Raw genomic sequence first — 21,882 nt, 5'->3', positions numbered from 1 at the left:
GAAAGGATTAAATCTAATGACTCAGTATCATGGAGTTTTCATTAATTCTTGAAAAGCAAGGAGCTCCCAGGAGAAAACGTAGAGCAAATGCTCAATACATTTAAATAAGCTCAAAATATTCAAGACACAAATGGCTGAGAGATCAAATGTGCTGTTTCTGCATTAATAAAATCAAAGAAAATCGGTATCAGAGCAGTTTCTCTTGAGCTCCTCTAATGTGTGACTTTTAAAAAGTAAACGTGACTGGGCTTCCCTGGTGGCGCAGTGATTGAGAATCCGCCTGCCGATGCAGGGGACACGGGTTCGTGCCCCGGTCCGGGAAGATCCCACATGCCGTGGAGCGGCTGGGCCCGTGAGCCATGGCCGCTGAGCCTGCGCGTACGGAGCCTGTGCTCCACAACGGGAGAGGCCACAACAGTGAGAGGCCCGCATACCACAAAAAAAAAAAAAAAAAAAGTAAACGTGACTAACAAAATTGAAATTTGCAGTTTAAACAACAGTCTTATTTTGTTTCCATGGCAGAGTTTGGGCAAAGGTAGTTTATCGTTAATGTCAGTTTGGCCCAAGAAATATTTCATTCTGAGTTTAACCCAGCAAGCAGATCTTAAGAAACAAACCATAGATATATTAGAAATCCTCACTCTCAGGTCTTAATTATGCCATTGTGTTCCTTACATCCCTTCAACACAATGCTTCTGAAAGTGGGGTTTACCTTGCCATCATTTGGAGACAAGTATTATAAATATGCAGGTTCCTGGACCCGTCTCAAACCTAATGAAACCAAATCTATAAGTGGGGCCTGGGAATTTATTATTTTTAACAAACTCTGCTGGTGAAACTAAAATTTGAGAACTCTTGTTGGTTTAGCTTCCAAAGCTTACTAATTGCATTTTTTTTAAGGGTAGAACACAGTATTATTTCTATGTTTATTTGGAAATATAAAAGTTGTGTACATTTGCTAGGTTTCATAGTGCAACTATGGCTCTTTTACTTTGGATACTTTTTAGGGACAGTGTGATTTGAATACATTTCTGTACTTCTCTAGCAGTAATAGATTAATACAACCAAGAATATTACCAAGAGAGGAAGCAACTCACTCAAGTTAATAACTATAGCGAATAGTTGTAGTGTTTAACATGAGCCAGGCATTCTTTTGAACACTGCACATATAATTTGTTTAAACCTCATAACAACTTTATGAGGTAGGTGTCAATATTATCTCGGTTTTCTTAGCTAAGTAATTTCCCCAAGGCCACACAGCCTAGTGGCTGTGTCAGGATCTGATCCAGTTTGTCTGGATCCAGAGTCTGTACTGGATCTCAAAGCTGTACTGTCTCTCAGTTTATGTTCTTCATTAATTTCCATCCTTCATCACTGAGTTTATTGGAATACGCTCTTCTTCAACATAAAAAACATCTGTTTCTTATCTTATACAATATTCACAAGAACTCTGGTTTCCTCTGCAAGATTTAAATTCTTTCAAAGTGTCGGTTGCTGACGGTTGCTGACGGCTCCTGGCTGAGACCCTTCCTAGGAAGTGCCCTAGGCCAAAGGGCACTCCTTTGCCCAGGGTTAAGCCCTCTCCTGGAGGAGGGGAGGGCTGATAGCTTGTGTGCAGGGCTTGGTCTGTTAGTAGGTGGAAAACACAAAGACCTGGCCCCCTTGCCTCAATTTGGGACAACTCTGAGGGGCCTGTGCAATTCCAGAGCTCCCTGAGAGATTGGCTGGGGTCTCTGTTACAACTCTTCACAGCTCAGTTCCAGTTCCTCCCTTTGCCCAGTCCTGCTTCCCTCACTCCCTTAGTTCACTCCCAAGAGTAAAACTCTTGAGCACAACTCTCTCCTTCATAATGTGTTTTCTGAGTGGTCTGACCTGCAAAAGTTGAAGCCAGAACTAGTCATGGGAAATAACTCTGAAGGCATCATTTGAGAGTCAGATCTCCTTCTGACTAGCTAGTAATGAGCACCCACACGTCACAGGTGATGGAGCTCCCAGTATGCTCTAGGGGTACAACTATTAAAACTTCAACCTGTAGCGAACTAGGATGAGATACCCTTGGAAGGGAATGCACTAGCCGGTACACTATCTCAGATGTTTGAGAGGTTCAGGGGAAGCAGTAACTGTAAGTACTACGGAATTCGATGGCTATTGTTGGGTACAACCAAAGTACTGAAGAAAGACAATGAAAGGCTACAAGTGAGTCATCACCAATTTCAGGCAGTGTGTGAAAGTCTGAGGCTCTTCTGGGTGGTATGTAAAGAGACTCAGTTCCTGTTGCTAGAGAACAGAAAAACGGAGGCTCTGGCCCAGGACTAAATTACATAGGGAGCAGGGTTCCAAAGGTCCAGAGTTCTCAACTGGGAAAGCTTCTATTGCCAAAAGTTAGGGTCTGATTAGGAAGAAATGGGATCCTCAGATCTGGAATAAAGACATATGGGTGGATTAACCCATCAGCCTTGAAAACCTACATCCCTCAGAAGTCCATGGGCCTGCAGAAGTGGCTCATTCCTCCCTTTTAAAGATTAAGTCTTCGCTATTGCTTAAGGATGATACAGAGGCCTTAGAAGACAGCATTTATCCCCTTCAGATTGCATCCTACCTCCCCTCCTGTCCATAAAAGATTTGTGGTCAAAAAAGTAAAGTGAGAATAAGGTTTGTGGATGCAGGTGCAGGTTAGGTAGGTAGTTGAACAGGGTGACGCTAGTATACAATGAATTTGACTAGTTGGCAGATACATAATGGAAGAGGGCTTATCTGCAAGATGGTGATTGATGCTGTATCATGGAACTTACAGTGGGTTAAGGAGTAAGGAGGGAAGGTGGACTTGTGGGGGAGAATGGCTAAAACACACTAAAATGGTAGAGCCAGAGTCGTGATGAGATTGAAGAATAGGAGCACTAGAGAAAGTGAGCAGAAAAGATAGGAGGGTGTGGTCAGAGAATGTGGTATTTGTCCTTGAAATTTCAGAGGTGGACAGCTATTGGCGATGGTGAGGTCTAGGAGAGGGTTGCTAAGGTGGGAATGGAGGAAAAGTTTGCTGGAGATGAGGAGGAGATCAAGGCACTAACAGGAAGAGTGCTGGATGGATCATATGTATGGATGTTGAGGTCAACTAGAGTGTTGAAGAAGGGAGGGGCAGAGAAAGGCAGTGAGCCAGGTTCTAGACTCATCTAGAGTGAGGATCAGCGAACAAGAGGTAGATATAGATGACAGCAACAGGCCATTGGTACTTACCCAACAGGCAAACCTGTACTTATGTACCTAGCACAGTGCCCAGCAGGCAATAATAAATATTTGGATACCACGGCATGAATGTATCTGTTTGATGGCATGCTTCTAGACTTGGGTCAACATAGTGGTCTTTTATGAGAGCTTAGAATATAGCTGTGCACCAACCTGCTTCTGGGTGTTCCACAGCAGCTTCTGGGGTCCAGGGCCCTGCCTTCACATAGCCCCTCTTCTCCAGTGCAAAGACAAAACCTCCATCTCCAATCACGACCTCTCCAGAGTTTAACCGTTCTAGGATGCCCTAAAAGTACAGAAGAGGAGGAAGAAAAGTTGTTACTTGAATTTTTAAGACAATTTTCTACCTTTAGAACTTTTGCTATCATATTCTTGAGAAGTATGATTTCTTTAGAATTCTCAGAAAATATCTATTTCATACAGAAATTTGTGGCTATAAGGAGAGTCACCAGAATGCTAATATATTGAAAGTTTGTGTATCCATGTGTATGTGACAGGGATGGGGCCTTTCCGAACACATTAGAGAGTATTTGAAGCATATTGTGGGAAGATGTTATGTTTGAATAAATATCTTCAGAGGGATTAAGTGAAAAGGTTTTGTTGTAAAGCCTCAAATAAATACTTAAGCACACCTTCTTAAAATGGTGATTGTTAGTCTTTCTTCTTATTCTATCAATACACTAAAGAGAGAATTATATTTTATAAAGAAGTTGAAGTGGCATACAATGCTATTAAGACATTTTGAGACTGAAAAGTCAAAAGATATTTGGTGAAGACAGAAGGAAGGAGATACTACCACAAAGATGGCCAAATCAATTAAAGACTTCTGTCTCTGGCGTTAAAAATTCAGTTTCCAGGGCTTCCCTGGTGGCGCAGTGGTTAAGAATCCGCCTGCCGATGCAGGAGACACGGGTTCGTGCCCTGGTCCGGGAAGATCCCACATGCCGCGGAGCAACTAAGCCCGTGAGCCATGGCCGCTAGGCCTGCGCGTCCGGAGCCTGTGCTCCGCAATGGGAGAGGCCACAACAGTGAGAGGCCCGCATACCGCAAAAAAAAAAAAAAAAAAAATTCAGTTTCCATAATAGCAGCTGCATTATGCTGTCCAGGAAGTTATGAGTATGCACAGCCCGCTCTCTACAAGTGAGAGAACAGGAAAGAGACAGGTAAATAAAATATTTATAAACTAATTTCTAATCCAACCTCCATAGCTATTCCATTTACAGTACTATGCAATAATTACCCGGGTGTTAATAGAGAAATTTTGAACTTAATATTTTTAAAGGGCTTTGTGACTTAGAAAGTAATTTTCTAGTGTAACCATTTCTTTTTAATTTCAAAAAATCATAGCCTTTAAAAATTAAAGGTACCCTAATTCAATTTAGGTCACTCTGATTTTACAAATGAAGAATTAAGGTCCAGAGTCTCTGAGTAATTTATACATGGTCTTCCAGGTGCAGTGTATAGGTCCTCCTGATTCCTTTATCCTTAAATGGTATCTAGATTTGATTTTAAGTGGGGGTGGGGAGGGTGGGATAGCCCTGAAAAGGCCGTGTAAAGTAATAACTTGGAATGTACTTACCTGTTGCGTTCCATTTATTACTAATAATGGTTGACAAAACAAATGCTGATATAACAAGGGTTACAAATTCTGTGAGAGACATTCGTAGGCTTTTCAATCTTAGGTCCTCACCAACTTCTGCCTCTCTCCCACACCATTCCGACAACTGGTGCTCGGAGAAAAGAAACATCTGACATTTCTACCTTAAAGCAGTAAAATAGGAGGACTATGCTATATATTCTTGAATAGCCCTTCCATACAGAAAAAATGTCAAGTGTACAAGTCCATGAGATAACAAATACAAAAATATAGAATTGATCACATGTCATTTTGAAATCCAAATACCTGTCATGATTACACTGTGTCTAAATGTCACATTTTAGATTGACACATATACACTAATATGTATAAAACATAACTAATAAGAACCTGCTGTATAAAAAAATAAATAAAATAAAATTCCAAAATAAGGTCACATTTTAAAACTACAACTTTGATCGTTATGACCCAATTAACAAGAAAAATAGATATATTGCTAGTCGGTGCAGTTGTATAAAAACATGAACTACAGTCAAATAAATGAGATATGACTGGCTACTAATTTTCGTCTGGGTGAAATAATTCATGATATTTTGTTCAGTCACCTAGCAACTCTCATTGGACTCTTGAGTGTGTTTTCAAACCTTAGGAGCACAACACTTAAATGCACAGCATAGCTAAGAATCTGATATTTGGTGGCAGAGTGGCTAGTGGTGCTTCAATTACCATGCTGTACATTAGTTTATTGAACAATTACATCAGGAAGAACACTCTCTTAGATTCTACTGCATTTTTAAATTACCTGAACTTCAGACTTTCTTGTTCATAAACTAAGTGGCTTTTTTTTTTTAATGGAATGTGCTATGAGAAAATGTTCAAGATATTGTTTGTGAAAAAGTGTTGCAAAGCAATATGTGTAATATCAGACTTTTTGTTTAAAAAGTACATATTTGCCTAGACAATGAACTAGCAGAATTATACATCAAAATGTAGCAGACACTGTTCTTAGTGTTTTTCCTAATTGTTTACAATGAACATGTGTTAGTTTTGTAACATATGTTTTAATTTTAATCAGAAGTATAGAAGTATTATTGTCCATATTTTAACAGTAACATAGGCATGGAAACAAAGTTACTAAAGAAACTTTTTTTTTCTTCCCATCTTATGTCCATCTGTTGCTAAAATAATCCTTTAAAATGTTTCATTTTGTGAGTTTGAGTCTGTGGGAGTGGATTAGGATTTATGGCAACGTAAATCAGGCCAAACCCCCCCAAAATTTTAAATCTCTATGGGTATCATCCTTTCCAGCCTACATCAACTATTCCTTTAGTAGATATATGGATTGGCAAAATTCTCCACCTAACTGAACAGGTGACAGACTATAATCGATTGCCATCTCAGCATCTTAAATCCTGGGACAGCATGGCATTAAAAAAATTTAATTGAATTAATGTTTTTCCTTGTGTTGAGGTCTTTTTAATTTGAGGCGGGGTCATCCCTTTAGAAACTAGGTACAGCCCATTTCTACAGAGATGGCTGGCAATGAATTTGGGAGGTGGACCTGCCCCCACAGTCCTTACAGCTGCAGGAGTACAGTTGGCAGGGCCCTGTCTCCTTCACTGCCATTCCCTGGGCCTCTGTCTGCCAGGCGTGGAGTTGGATGCTTTGACACCCAAGGGACAAGCATATCCCCTACTCCCTCCATCCTTCTCTTCCCACTCCTAACCATAGTCCTACTATCAGTGCATCCATCCATCCATCTCCTCCCCCTGCAACCCCCCGCACCCCCCCGCACCCCTGTAACTAGACGAAGGCCCACAGTCTGGACTGAAACACTCGTCCCCAGGGAAGGGCGAGCTTGTTACTGGGTTTTTATTTTTAAAACTTAACAGTCCTTCCTCAATATCTTACGGCCATTGTGCTTAATTTTTCTGAAACTGTCTTTTCGAGGCCCGCACGGTGCACTGTTCTGTGATCGCTGAAACCAAGCTGCGGGATGAAAACTTACATCATCCAGACAACGCCAGAACCTTAAGGCTGCGGCGGGGCGGGCTGGTGGGTGCAGCGAGAACCCTGCAAGGTAGGGGCCCTGAGACCCTAGGCGCCTGTGAGGGCGCGGGCGGGAAACGGTGGGAGCCCGGGCGCGCGCCTCCCTGCCCTGCAAGCGCGGGGCGTCAAGGGGCGAGCGCGGTGGCACGGGAACAGACCCCAGAGGAGCCCGGGGCATGCAGCAGGGCGACCCCGAGTCCCACCGCCATGGGGGAGGGAAGTCGCACCTGTGGGTCTAGGAGCCGCATCTTTGGGGAGTGCTCTGGTCTTGGGGTGCGGGACTCAGAAGACGTTGGGAGTCTCAGCGCTTTGGGGGCGCTCTGGAGTTGGGGGTCAAGGAGTTCCAGGGGGCGCTCTGGTCAGGGGGGCAGGAGTGGGGAGTCAGAGGCGCCTTGGGGTCCTGCAGCAGAAGTTCTGTGGGGACTTCTGGTCACAGTCAGGCTCTAAGGGCTCCTCTGCGCTCCCCGCGGCTGAGATGGGATGCGGGACTGGTTTGTGGATCGAAACTCAGAGCTTTGGCCGGGATGGACAGCGCCCTTGGGTCCCCTGCAACCTCACCTTTTTGGCCTTTTTGCCCCCAACTGGTGCCATCTTCGCGGTGTCCCGGACGGACTGTACTTAACACGGATGAGGACCGGCGAGGCGAGCGTTTCCCCCTGCGAAGCCCGGAGCTGCACGGCGGCAGCAGCCGGGCTCTTTATACCCGCTGCTCCTGCGGGGTGGGTTTCCCCACCCCCGGTGCGGTCCAACGCGGACCTCGGGCTGGGAACACGCCCACCAGCCCTTGATCCCGGCCTGTCGCTGCTTGGGAACCTGCGTGCGGAGGTGATCGAGATTGTTCTGCCAAAATGGGTGAAACCATCCAGAAGTAAAATAATAATAATAATGCTGCCACTCGCTCAGGTTTCAGACCTACCTGTGCCCGGCTCTTCTTTTCCCCTCGCGGGTCCCCGACCCTGATTTCTCCTTTGCCTGGGATCGTGGATCATTCCTTCCTTAAGTCGCTAGGCCAGACCCCTAAGAATTCCATCCAATGCCCAAATATTTGTCAAAGGCCGAGGATACAAGATTATTGAATGAGGAGGCTTGCAGTTCTTGGAAGAACTTCAGCCTAAAGTGTGACCCCCCTGTGTGATATACACCCAGTGGATATGTATCCGAACAAAATATGACATTTACAGAAGGGTCCGATACTGACCCTGCATTAGTGTGTGTGTGTGTGTGTGTGTGTGTGTGTGTGTTCAAAATGAACTTTGCCCTTATATCCAAACATGGCTTACAGTTTCTAATAATATCTTTGCAATATTTAACAAGGACAAACACTTAACGTTAATATACGACAGTGGAAATGTACTTTAGAGACTTCAAAATTCAGCGTGAAAACCGTGTATAAAAACGAACAGGCATTAGAGAAACTGGAGGAAAATAGAAATGTTAATAGTAGTTATCTGTTGATGGTAAAGTTACGTCTTGCTTTTATTTTATTCATTATGTTTTACTGTATTTTCCAAACTTTCTTTACAGTGAGAACACATTGACTTAAAAAAATTTTTTAATTTAATATATATTTTTTATACAGCAGGTTCTTATGTTATCCATTTTATACATATTAGTGTATATATTTCAATCCCAGTCTCCCAGTTCATCCCATCACCCCCCCAGAACACATTGACTTTAGAATAACGAAAACATTACTTTAGAAAAATGTACAACGTGAGAGTAAATAGCCTAGAGAACAACTAAAAAGTCTGAAATAGAGTTCAGAAACTTTTACCCAAATACGTAAAAGCACACAAGGAAATTTTGTATGTGGAACAATAACCTCTATTTCAACAAGTGCAAAGAAGGAAATTACTGTAGCAAATGATGAATTAATACAAATTTATTTACTAAAATTAGGTGCACTTGAGATAAAACTGAGAAATTAGAAAAGTCCTTTTGCTTCAGGTAATTGTCAAGTTTAAAATGGAAAAAAAGGGAAGGATGATGGATGCATATATTGTAATGCAAATGAGCCATTATTTAACCTGTCCGCAAGAATGAGGCATGAGGTAATGTAGGCATCCTTCACAGTGCCTAGATTTTCGACCATGAAAGCATTGGAGTATATGAGTAGGTAACAGTTCAGTTATTTAATGCGTCAACTACGTATATTATTGATATTAACCAGGTGAGTATGGGTGAGACGAGCAGGTTCAGGCTGAGTCTAGTTAGGGCTGCAGAGAGCAGTTGCGGTGGTGGGTACTAGTCGCTAGGGGGCAGTATCAGGGCTCGACAGTAAAAACTGAAAGCAGCTGTTCTCAATTTCACAGTTCGTCCACTTTCAGCAAAACTCAGGAGAGATTTTAAACTAGCAACATTTAATTTTAAAATGAATTGCGAATTTTTAGTAGATAATATAGACACATGGCAAAATTGTTAAAGTCTTTCCCCAGCTGCTATTCCCAGGTCAAGTCGTCCCTGGAGATAACCACTGTTACCCGTCAACTATTCTTCCAGAACTCTATGCCTAAGTAAGTGTATACATGTATAGATAAGGATTTGTATTTAAATGTAGGGGATTTAATTTATTTAGTCACTTATCCATCTCCACCTTTTCTAAAACGATTAATAGGCAGCTGTTGAAATAATTTTGTTTTTCTTCTGCTTCTCAGTTTGTTCTACCTCCACTACCCACGCCAATGGGGTCCATTAAAAAAATTCATGCACCTACTATTTCCGTAATAGCTAATAATATCCACAGCTCACTGAGTGCTTACTATGTGCCAGGCGCTACATTAAGCCTTTTACATATGCAGTATTATTTACTCCTCACAATTCTGTGAGGTAGGCACCCCCTTTTTGTCCTCAAGAACCATGAACTCAGGGAGATATAGAAGAGTTATCAGAGTGATCTCTGAAGGCCCCGTGCCCCATTTCCAAAGTACAAGGTACTAAGGTGGCTTGGATGCCACCTGGGGAGTGAGTTCTGTAGCAACCGTTCTTGGGAGGCTGTCCATGTTCTCTGTTCTCTGCTAGAGCAATGAGATGAGGAAGGTCATATAGCATGGAAGTCTTTGACCTCCTACGTAGACATTTGGGGTCAAAAATATATCCTGAAGGGAAAGAGGAGGATTAGAGCTGGAGGTCCACTCCCTCAGTTTTATAACCTCAAAAAGAGAGGTTATGGTTCCTCTCCAGCTAGTGCTTTGCTCCACTTATAACCCTATTTATATTCAATAGACATTTAAGGCCCATGCATACAATGATTCAAGCACCATGCTTGTTGCCGGAGATAAAGGATATTTCCTCCATTTTCCCAAAAGGGGGAAATAGATTCCATCTCATGTAAGAGTTAAAATGTCCCCTTTATCAATATGCAGATGAAAAAAATGTCAGGACTTTTCATTTTCCATTCAACTGGGATCATCTTTAAAATGAAAGTGGCTTTTTCATAGATGTTTTTAGATTAAAACTGTTTCATTTAGCCTCTAAACTGTTGAACATGTTTTATGTTTTAACATCATGTAAAACAGTGTTTGCAAACTGGTGGCATGGGAATGGGGCCAACTTCTGTGTTTACTTTGGCAAGACCAGTGTTTTGAAAAAATTGAATGTGAATTCCTTTATGTGGCACCTTCCTGTTTGCCAGTCTGCCCAACACCCAGTTGTTCCACTCTTGATTGGTTCACATATTTACCTTACCTTGAAAGCATGTGAGTTTTCAACCTCTGCTGTAAATAGAAGGAGTATTGGGGTTATCAAATATATGTGAGATGTCCTTTGGTCTGATTCTCCCAAATAGCCCCCAAACTGAAGGTTTCACTTTCCTTATATTTTTCTATTGCCACTAATCTCAGTTATTTTTTTGTTGCCACTGCTTGGGATCATTGTAAAGGGATGGTGGGGGTGGGCTTTTCACCTAAAACCCTCTTTCCTGGGTGCACAGATTTTCCTCACTTTATCTTTTCTGGTAGTACAGCTGGTCCCAGAACAACACAGGGGTTAGGGGAGCCACCCCTCTGCACAGTCGAAAATCTGCCTGTAATTTCTTGTCTGCCCTCCTTGTCAGCGGTTTCTCCGTGTCCATAATTCAGCATCCTTAGATTCAACCATCTGCAAATCATGTATTACTGTAGTATTTACTATTGGAAAAAAATCCTTGTATAAGTTGACCTGCACTTTTCAAACCCTTGTTGTTCAAGGCTCAACTGAACTTCATTCCCTCTGTCACTGCAACGGCTACACTCAACATGATCCCATCACACCAGGCACATTAAACCACATCACACAGTTACTCCTCTTTTAAGGGCCTTGGTTACTTATGTAAAATTCAAGCTGAAGCTAGGTGACTTCTCAGATTCCTTTTTTGCAATTGGCTTGGCATATGCTTAGAGCAAAAAACAACCTTTGCCCAAGTTCTTTCTTTGCCTTCCTCTTGTGGTCAGCAAGCACTTCCTTAGACTGGCAGAGAGGATACCTCTGGCTCCTATTCCTGCCTCCAGCTTCTGCCCATTCCTAGTTCGTGGAGAAATAGTGGGTTTTATTTTTGAACTATTCAGGACTTCTTTCCACCACAGGCAACAATGCTTCTCTCAGAGCTCACAGATCTGCATTCTTGTACAGTCTCCTGGATTCTGCAGAAGAGTTCTCTAGCCAATGTTCCTGTGAATTCTGGACACCCCCAGTTTCCCAGACTATCCTCCCAGCAAGGTAATTGCTTCCCAGGTTCTCTTTCTAGCTCTGAAATTTTCTCTCCTCTCCTGCCTTTCCTTTAATGCTTTCTAACAGGATAATTAGCTTGTCTTCTTTGGTCATGTGTTCTTTTGCTTCTTTTTCTTAAAACAAAACAAGACCAGAAACTATAACTTTATGAGCACTTACTATGTGGAGTTAGCCATGCTAAGTGCTTCATAGGCATTATGTAATCTTCACAGTAAACCCAGGCAGTAGGTACTTTGCCATCCCCATTTTACTGATGACAATACTGAGGCACACAGTTTAAATGAGAACCTTCCCAAGGTCATGCCAACAGCAAGCACAGAGCTGAGAGGAGGATTTCAGCCCAGGCCAAATGTCATCAGAGATCATACTCTTTAGAGCAACTCTATTCTTCCTTTTCAGTAAACTGTTTTTCTAAAAAAAACTTTCCAAACTCTTTATAACCTCATCCAACTCATGGCCCCTCCCATTCACATGGCCCAACACCAAGGTCCCTTCTCCTAGTCAGGAGAAGTCCAGATTCACTAGAAATACAATTTGTTACCAACAAGTTACTGACAGAAAACAGTCTGCCCTGTCCAGGTCATCTCCATGTGATGACTCTTGGATTGTGTGTAACCCCTAGCTTGTCCAGTCATACTGAAACTTTGTTGTTTTAAATGGGTATTGGAAAAGAAAAGCCATAATTTCCTGGGATAGGCAATCAAACCTTGGTTTCCTACATCTTTGAAAGATGAATAAGACATCGTTTGCTTCTTTGAATGGGAGAAGGTGGAGTAGGGGCTAAAGATCCCCTTTTCCCGTGGGTCTGGCACATGATGTCTGTGTGGTCCCTCAGCTCCCACATGCAGCTCCTGATTTGAGGAGTTATACCCCAGGGATAACCCCATGTCTTGGTCTAGAACCTGCAGGGGAAGTACACACCAGGTTGGTGAGTGTGCGGTGTGAGAAGGAAGAGATGCAGAAATAAAGAAATTATCACCAGTGATTCAGAGAAAACCTGGTCATGGTGGGGTGAGATGTGGTATCCAGCCCAAGAAGTGTTAGACACAAGGACCCTGCTGAGGAGCTTACGTTTGATGGGAAACTCTCTGCTGGACTGGAACCAAAGATTCCCCCCACCCTTTTTTTCTCACAAAAAACATGCTGTTTCCTATTGGTCTGCACATCACCATTTCACTAGTGAGCTGCATTCAAAGAGGATTTGGTGAGGGCTTTTAGCTTGGTGATGATAGTAGAAATGTAAATCATTTCTTTGGGGTGGGCTGGTACATGATTTTAGTCTACTTTTAAAAATAATTTATTTATTTATTTATTTAATTTATTTTGGTTGTACCGGGTCTTAGTTGTGGCATGAGAACTCTTAGTTGTGGCATGCATGTGAGATCTAGTTCCCTGACCAGGGATCGAACGCACATCCCTTCATTAGAAGGCAGATTCTTAACCACTGTGCCACCAGGGAAGACCCATGATTTTAGTCTACTTTAAGATCATTACCAGTGCACAGCCCTCAGTTAACTTAGAAAAGTGATAACACAAGTAATAACTGAGTAGTAAAAGTGTCATCACCCACCAGCTTCTGAACCTCAGGAATATAGGAACATATATGTTTTTCAAGTTAATATGTGCATATAATAGGAACCCCAAAGAGTAAAATGAGGGGTACATAAAAAATGAGGTTCTCTCTAACTTCCACTTCCCCAGTTTTGGCTTTTTTGGTATTTATAACCTACCCAGCTTAAAGAATTTCTAAAAGAAGTTGGCACTTTCAGAAACCAGCTTCCAGTGATACTACTACAAATCAGCCAGAATAACTAAACTGAAAAATACAAAATGTTGGGGAAGATGGGGAGCAACTGGAACTCTCGTTGCTTCTGGTAGGAGTATAAACTGGTACAACTCTTTAGGAAAGAAAATGTTTGCTGGTATCTTTTAGAGCAGCACATATCTGTATCAAGCAGTTTCACTCCTGGGTGGAAACGTGTATAACTGTTCCTCAAAAGAAATGTACAAGAAAGTTCATAGCAGCCTATTCATAAATGGCCCAAACTGGAAACTGCCCATCGATGACAGAATGGGAAAATGAATTGTGACACACTTACACTATATGGAATTCTATATGTAATGTGAATGATTCACTTATAATTACATGCAACAATATGAATGAATCCTACACTGCTGAGTAAAAGAAGCCAGACACAAAAGGACAATACCTTAAGTTTACATTTAATATAATGTACAGAAACAGGCAAAACTAAGTTATGTTCTTAGGAGTCACAATATTGATTACCCTAGGGGAAGGGGTAGTGACAAGAAAGGCATGGAGTGCTTTTGGGTTGCTGGTAATGTTCTAGTTCTTTGATCTTAGTGCTGTGTACATGGAGTATGTTTGGTTTATGAATACTCACCAAGCTGTGCGTTTACAGCAAATATGGTTTTTTTAATAGATATTATACTCCAATGAAAAAATTAAAAACGAGAATTAAAATGACGTAAAACATTTTCTTGGCCTTTTGTGCATCCCACAAAATGCTCAATAAACTAAAAAAATGAAAATAAGCGTGTCTAGATTTTGAATACAGTCATTTCACTGCTGGTAGGAAATGATTTAGGCAGACAGTATTAACTCTAATAGTTTCCTTGCTATAAAAGTAATCCATTTTGGGCTTCCCTGGTGGCTTAAGAATCCACCTGCCAATGCAGGGGACACGGGTTCGAGCCCTGGTCCGGGAAGATCCCACATGCTGCGGAGCAACTAAGCCAGTGAGCCACAGCTACTGAACCCACATGCCACAACTACTGAAGCCCATGCACCTAGAGCCGTGCTCTGCAACAAGAGAAGCCACTGCAATGAGAAGCCTGTGCACCGCAAGGAAGAGTAGCCCCTGCTCGCCACAACTAGAGAAAGCCCGCGCGCAGCAATGACCCAAAGCAGCCAAAAATTAATCAATTTTTAAAAAAAAGTAATCCATTTTGAAAAATAAATTCAGTCCTTAATATATACATAAGGTACCCTAAATTCAAAAGGTCACTAATTGTTAATGAGATTAACTATACACTCATGATCTAGAATAAACTATAAAAAGGAAAAATTAAAACACTATTTCAGGGTGTCAGTTTCGTTTTAGTTTTAAATGACTGTTAGATCAGCATTGTATAATGTACAGAAGAAAGTTAATTTAATCAGTTAAGACATTCACTTAGTTCAAAATTCAAATAAAAAGAGGTATCCTGTCCCTCAGGCACTCAGTTTCCCCAGTCAACCAATGTTTCAGTTCTTTTGTGTCCATTCAGAAATATTTTATGCATATACAACAAATATGTATAAACATTCTTTGCCCCCCATTTAACTAAACAGTAGTGCCCCATAGACACTATCTCCTCCTTGCTTTTTTTTACTTAACGATATATATTCACAATCATTTCATAATAAGATGAGGAAGTTCCTCTTTTTTTTAGTGGCTGAATAATATTGTATAATATACCAGAATTTATTTAGTGTGTCCATACTTAGAGACAGTACTATTATTTCCATGCTTTGCCACTTCACATAAAGCCAAAATGAATAGCATCCCACATCCGTTATTTTATACATTTGAATAAATACAGGTATACTTGTTTTATTGCGATTCACAGATATTGCATTTTTTTACAAATTGAAGGTTTGTGGCAACCCTGCGTCAAACAAGTCTATCAGCACCATTTTTCCAATAGCATTTGTTCACTTCATGTCTCTGTGTCACATTTTGGTAATTCTTGCAATATTTCAAAATTTTCTTTATTTGTTGTGGTGATCTGTGATTAGTGATCTTTGATGTTATTGTAATTGTTTGGGGGCACCTTGAACTTCGCCCACACAAGATGACAAACTTGATAACTGCTGTGTGTTCTGACTGGCCATTCCCCCATATCTCCCCCTCTTCTTGGGCCTCCCTATTCCCCAAGACACAGCAATATTGAAATTAGGCCAGTTAATCCTACAACGGCCTCTAAGTGTTCAAGTGAAAGGAAGAGTCACACGTCTCTCGGTTTAAATGAGGTATCAGTTTAAGCAGAGAGAGGCTGAAAACTAGACCTCTTGCGTTAAACATTTAGCCAAGTTGTGAATGCAAAGGAAAAGTTCTTGAAGGAAATTAAAATTGCTACTCCAGTGAACACATTATAAGAAAGCAAAACAGCCTTATTTATGATATGGAGAAAGTTTTGGTGGCCTGGTTAGAAGATCAAACCAGTCACAACATTTCCTTACGCCAAGGTCTGATCCAGAGCGAGGCCTTAACTCTTTTGAATTCTATGAAGGCTGAGAGAGGTGAAGAAGCTGCAGAAGAAAAGTCTGCAATAACAGGGGTTTGTTCATGAAATTGAAAGAAATAAACCGTCTCCATAACATCAAAATGCAAGATGAAGCAGCAAGCGCAGATGTAGAAGCTGCAGCAAGTTATCCAGAAGATCTAGCTAAGGTTATTAATGAAGGTGGCTACACTAAACAACAAGTTTTCAATGTAGGCAAAATAGCCTTCTATTGGAAGAAGATGCCATCTAGGACTTTCATACCTAGAGAGGAAGAAGTCAATGCCTTAGCTTCAAAGTTTCAAAGGACAGGCTGCTTCTTTTGTTAGGGACTAATGCAGCTGGTGACTTTAAGTTGAAGCCAATGCTTGTTTACCATTCTGAAAATCCTAGGGTGCTTAAGAATTATGCTAAACCTGCTCTGCCTGTGCTCTATAAATGGAACAACAAAGTCTGGATGACAGCACATTTGATGACAACAGGTTTATTGAATATTTTAAGCCCACTGCTGAGATCTAGTGCTCAGAAAAAAAGATTCTTTGCAAAATATGACTGCTCATTGATAATGCACGTGGTCACCAAAGAGCTCTGATGGAGATGTACAATGAGATTCATGTTTGGTTTTTTTTCCTGCCTACTAATACAGCATCCATTCTGCAGCCCATGGATCAAGGAATCACTTTGACTTTCAAGTCTTGTTATTTAAGAAATACATTTTTTAAGGCTATAGCTGTCATAGATTGTGATTCCTCTGATGGATCTGGGCAAAGTCAATTGAAAACCTTCTGCAAAGGACTCACCATTCTAGATGCCATTACGAATATTTGTGATTCATGGGAAGAGGTCAAAATGTCAGCATAACAGGAGTTTGGAAGAAGTTGATTCCAACCCTCAGGGTTGACTTTGAGGGGTTCAAGACTTCAGTGAAGAAAGTCACTGCAGATGTGGTGGGAATAGCAAGAGACTGGTATTAGATGTGGAGCCTGAAGATGTGACTGAATTGCTGCAATCTCAAGATAAAATGTTAATTGATAAGGAGTTGCTTCTTATGGATGGGCAAAGAAAGTGGTTTCTTGAGATGGAATCTACTCCTGGTGAAGATGATGTGGAGATTGTTGAAATGATGACAAAGGATTTAGGATTTAGGATCTAGGAATTACCAACTTGGTTGATAAAGCAACCCCAGGGTTTGAGAGGATCGACTCCAATTCTGAAAGAAGTTCTACTGTGGTTAAAATGCTATCAAACAGCGTTGCGTGCTTCAGAGAAATCATTTGTAGACAGAAGAGTCAATCAATGTGGCAAACTTCACTGTTTTATTTTAAGAAATGGTCACTACCACCCCACCTTCAGCAGCCACCAGCCTGATCAGTCAGCAGCCATCAACACTGAGGCAAGACCCTCCACCAGCAAAAAGATCGAAGGCTCAGATGATGGTTAGCAATAAAATATTTTTTAATTAAAGTATATGTTCATTGTTTTTTTAGACATAATACTATTACACACTTAATAGGCTACAGTATAATGTGAACATAACTTTCATATGCCCTGAGAAAACAGAAAACTCATATGACTTGCTTTATTGTGATATTTGCTTATTGTAGTGGTCTGGAACCAAATCCACAGTATCTCCAAAGTATCCATGTTTGTGGCAAGTCTGGAAGATAGTTAACTTTGTATTATCAGACATTTACTTGCTTTCTCCACTTGGTCATTTTAGTTTTGAAACTAGAGCTATTGAAGGTGAGTTTTAGAGTTACAGTCGTAAGGGTTTTCAGGTAGAATGGATTCACTGATCCATGCTTTCATTTATTCCTTCAATAAGTATTGAGCCCTATTTTATTCACCCCAGTGAACAAAAGAGACAAAATTTCCTGATGTCTTGGTGTTTACATTCTGGTGGTTAAGGTGGGGAGAGAAGACAGACAATATGCAAATAAATAAGTAAATGATATATATGTTAGGAAACATTAAATGCTCTGCAGAAAAATGAAACAGGGATGGGGGATAGGTCACTCCAGGAAGGGTGTTGCAACTTTAAATAGGGGTGACAGACCCCTGTAAGAACTTGGCATTAGTAAGAGCTAGGGACCCTTGGAGGGTTTTCCCTCCATTATGTTTCTTTCCTTCTTTTTAAGTAACATTTTTATTTTAAACTAGTTTTAGGTTTAAAAACAGTTGCAAAGATAGCACAGGTAGTTCAGCTTCTTACCCCAATATAGGCTCCAGTATCAGCCTACAGCTTTTTATAACCCAGTTCTGAGAATTTCTACAAGTAGGCTGGCTCACCCACTTTGTTCCCTTGATGTTATCATCTTACACGACTGTGGTATATGTCTCAAAACTAAGAAACCACCATTGGTTTCCTCCTATTACATTAACTCCAGACTTTAAAAAGTTTTTACCAGTTTTTCCATTAATGTCCTTTTTCTGTTCGAGAATCCAGTCGGGGCTACTACATGGCATTTAGTTGTCATGTCTCCTGGTGTCCTCTAGTCTGGACAATTTCTCATGATTTCCTTGTTTTTCATGACCTTGACAGTCTTGAGGATTACTGATCAGGTATTTTGTAGAATATCTATCAGTCCAGATTTGTTTGATGTTTTCCTTATGATTAGAATGGAGTGATGGACTTTTGGAAAGAATACTATAGGAGTGATGTTCCCTTTTCATTCCATCATATCTGGGCCACAGATATCTACCTGATAAGGTGATATTAACCTGATCACTTGTTTCACGTGGGTCTGCCAGTTTTCTCCACTATAAAGTTAATATTTTCCCCTTTCCAGTTTCTATTCTTTGGAAGCCAGTCACTAAGGCCAGCCCACATTCAACTGACTTACATTTTAGAAACCCTGTTCTGGCTGCTAGGGTGAGACTAGTTGTAGAAGAACAAGGGCAAAAGCTGTATTCCGGGTAGAGTTGATGGAGGCTGAAACTACTGTAGCCACATAGGTGGTGAAAAGAAATGCCTGGCTTCCATTTCAAAACTTCAGAACTGGGGAGCACAGAGCCAATTCTGTGAGGATAAATATGAATGTAGCAATAGACCACCCTGAAATTACTTCATTCTTGCCCCTCAGGGCTGGGCTTGGGGTTTTATTTCCTTCTCTTTGCAAGTTACCTGAGGACAGTTTTAGCTGTAGATGGAAGAAGTTTGGTTTACTCACCAAATTAGATATTCTGTATAAAGTGTAGGGATATAGAAGTTTTAAATACATGTTAGTTTTTGTACTTGTTATGATTTTTCATTGCTTTTCGACAAATTAAGAGTCTATTATCTATTATCAAATAATAGATAAGAGTCTATTATCTATTATTAAGTAAATAATAATTGTTAGATGAAAACATAGCACAGTGCCTGGCTCTCATAAATACTTATTGAATTAGCCAGAAGAAATTAGGTAGCAAGTGATTGACAAAGGAATGGGTCCCACCCAGTGACCGCAGCCAGGTCACAAGAGCTCCTCTTGACAAGCTCTCTCATGACCATCCCTTGGAATCTCCCCTCTTCCTTCTCTTTCTCCTTCAGATAATTGCTTTCCAGGACCATCCCTTCCCTTTACCTTCATCTCACACTGGGTCAGCTTGCTCTGGAGTTAGTCTGTCAGACCACAGAAAGCAAAAGGCCCTAGAGAAGTTCCATCTCCAATAGCTTCACCCATCCAGTCTTATTTTCTTCTGAAATAAAATGAATACTACCTCTCTTGCTTTTCTGCTTTGAGTGTCCAACAATCTGCCTTTAGCACCCCTGGGGGTGACAGAAGAGTTAGTCTTTTGATCCCAGCCAGCCTGCTTTTAGAAATCCCCTGTAGAGTCATAAGGAACCATGTGCCTATACAGTTGGATGAGAAGCTGAGACCGTATTCTCTTCTCCAGTTCTTCCATGTACAGTCCTAGTTCTTGTGCTCTTGGTTATTCTGTAAGATTCAGGTCAAAGTTTTGCCTGGAAAATCCTTCCCTGACCACCCCTTCCTATTTAACTTTAGAGTAGGAACTTCACGCTGGCTTGGGAACCCAATCACCTTCCAAAGTAGGAAGAAGTGTTTCAAGTCTCAAAACATTTATAAATTTGTTAACATACTCTAGAACAAAGAACTGCTAAAAAAGTTAAGCTATAAAATGTTAAAGAAATTAATATAAAATTAAGGATCATAAAAAAATATTAAGGATCATAAGGTTTTTAACTGGGTTTCCTGAGATCTGGATTTGGCTTCAGATAGTTTATCTGGGATGTGGCTCTGGGAAGTCAGAGTGAAGAGGAGGAGAGTAAGACAGGGATGGGGTAAAGCCCAGGTGTGGTGCCCTAAGGAGGTTGCTGGCTATAGGCAGTGGGGCTGCATTGCCTCTGCTGTGGAACCTCCTGAGAATTAACCAGAAAGTCTATGCGCATTGTCTGCTTGGAGGGACAGGATGCTGGAGCATTAACCCACTGGATTTTTTTCCACTTGATTGAGGGCTGCCCTGAGGCTGTTAACACCCTCACCCTTTTGGTTGTTTGCCTGTGGGAAGAGAGGTCTGCAGCTTGCATGGGAGAGAGCTTTGGGCCAGCAAGCATGATGACTCAAGCAGTGCTAAAGGAGGATGCTGTCCTGGCCAGGTGAGCCTGGCCACAGGTAACTGGCCTCAGCAGCCACAGGTGAATTTCAGTCAGAGGTGTGGCAGGAATGGGAGCCAGGGCATCAGAGCCGTCTGCTAGAGTTACATGATGGATTGAGGATATGAAACGGTAGACACTGCAGTGGCTTGAAATTCTGGTCTGGAGCTCTCCACAGTGTCAAATTAGGGGAACTAGTTCTCGGTGCTTATTGCTTATTTGTACAAGGCCCCAAATTTGATTGCATAACACTCTGTGAGTTACTCCAGGCAGATATTATTCTCTTGACTCTTTTTTAAAAAAATTGTGGTAAGACATTGATACCACAAAATTTGCCATTTTAACTATTGCCATGTGCACAGTTCAGTGGCATTAAACACATTCCCAGTGTTGTGTAACCACCATCTCCATCCATTTCTAGAACGTTTAAAAAATCTTCCCAAACTGAAACTCAGTACCCATTAAACAATGACTCCCCATTTTGACCTTCCCTCATTTCCTGGCAACAACCATTCTATTTTCTGCCTCTATGAATCTGGCTACTCTGGGAACCCCATATAAGTGGGATCATATAGCATTTTTCCTTTTATGACTGGCTTATTTCACTTAGCATAATGTCTTCAAGGTTCATTCATGTTGTAGCATATGTCTGATTTTTTTTTCCTTTTTAAGGCTAAATAATATTCTATTGTATGTATGTACTACATTTTGTTCGTCCATCCATCTGTTGTTTTACACCTGGGTTACTTCTACTTTTTGGCTATTGTGTATAATGCTGCTATGAACATAGGTATACAAAAATCTGTTTGGGTTCTGCTTTCAATTTGGGGGCATACACCCAGAGGTGGAATCATATGATAATTCTGTTAACAAAAAAATTAATAGTCTATCTAAAGGCGAATTATAGAATTTTAATGAAGCCATTCTGAGGATTGTAACCCAGGAGACAGTCTTCAGAAAACTCTGAGGACTGTTCCTTTTGTTAGAAGTTGAAGGCACAGTCTTACACATTTTGGAGAAAAAGGATTATACATCAAAATGACACACTGACATTTTTACATAAAGTTTACCAAAGATGCATAATCCAAATAAGCTTGTACTAAGCAAGCAATAGGTCACCATGACCCCTTACAGGATTAGGAAAGGAAAAATTAATCTTCTACGGAGTTAAGTTGCTGTCATCAGAAGAAGAAAAAAAAAAGCCGTTGATCTTTATGGTCAACAGGCATTCCTACCTTTGAGGAGGTCTGGTTAATGTATAATGTAGATGCACATCGCACATAAGGGAGGACCCAGTACAGGCAGGGAGTATGTTATGCTAAATTTTCTTTTCCTGCCTTAAAGCATAAATTTTATTCCATCAATTCTATTTTTAATTTTGTAAGGAGCCACCATACTCTTTTCC

The 21,882-nt window shown here is 41.0% G+C and overlaps 1 protein-coding gene across 2 annotated transcripts in view; it reads right to left on the bottom strand.

Annotated features, from left to right (window-relative positions):
- LOC131754720 (betaine--homocysteine S-methyltransferase 1) overlaps nt 1-21,882 on the bottom strand; it is a 49,608-nt gene that overhangs the window by 16,437 nt on the left and 11,289 nt on the right. Inside the window, exons 1-2 of one of the 2 annotated variants that reach the window (XM_067033351.1) lie at nt 7,448-7,604; nt 3,397-3,529 (exon numbers count right to left, since the gene is read on the bottom strand). In XM_067033351.1, coding sequence (XP_066889452.1) covers nt 3,397-3,529; nt 7,448-7,480 — 166 coding nt within the window. In that variant the 5' untranslated portion in view covers nt 7,481-7,604. Of the gene's footprint in view, nt 1-3,396; nt 3,530-7,447; nt 7,605-21,882 lie in introns of those variants that run through there. The other variant, XM_067033352.1, reaches the window with a different exon arrangement.

Source organism: Kogia breviceps, chromosome 4, assembly GCF_026419965.1.
Source record: "Kogia breviceps isolate mKogBre1 chromosome 4, mKogBre1 haplotype 1, whole genome shotgun sequence".
NCBI classification, from domain to species: Eukaryota; Metazoa; Chordata; class Mammalia; order Artiodactyla; family Physeteridae; genus Kogia; species Kogia breviceps.
Note: the sequence above shows the minus strand (reverse complement) of the source record. Positions and strands in the feature narration are given on the sequence as shown.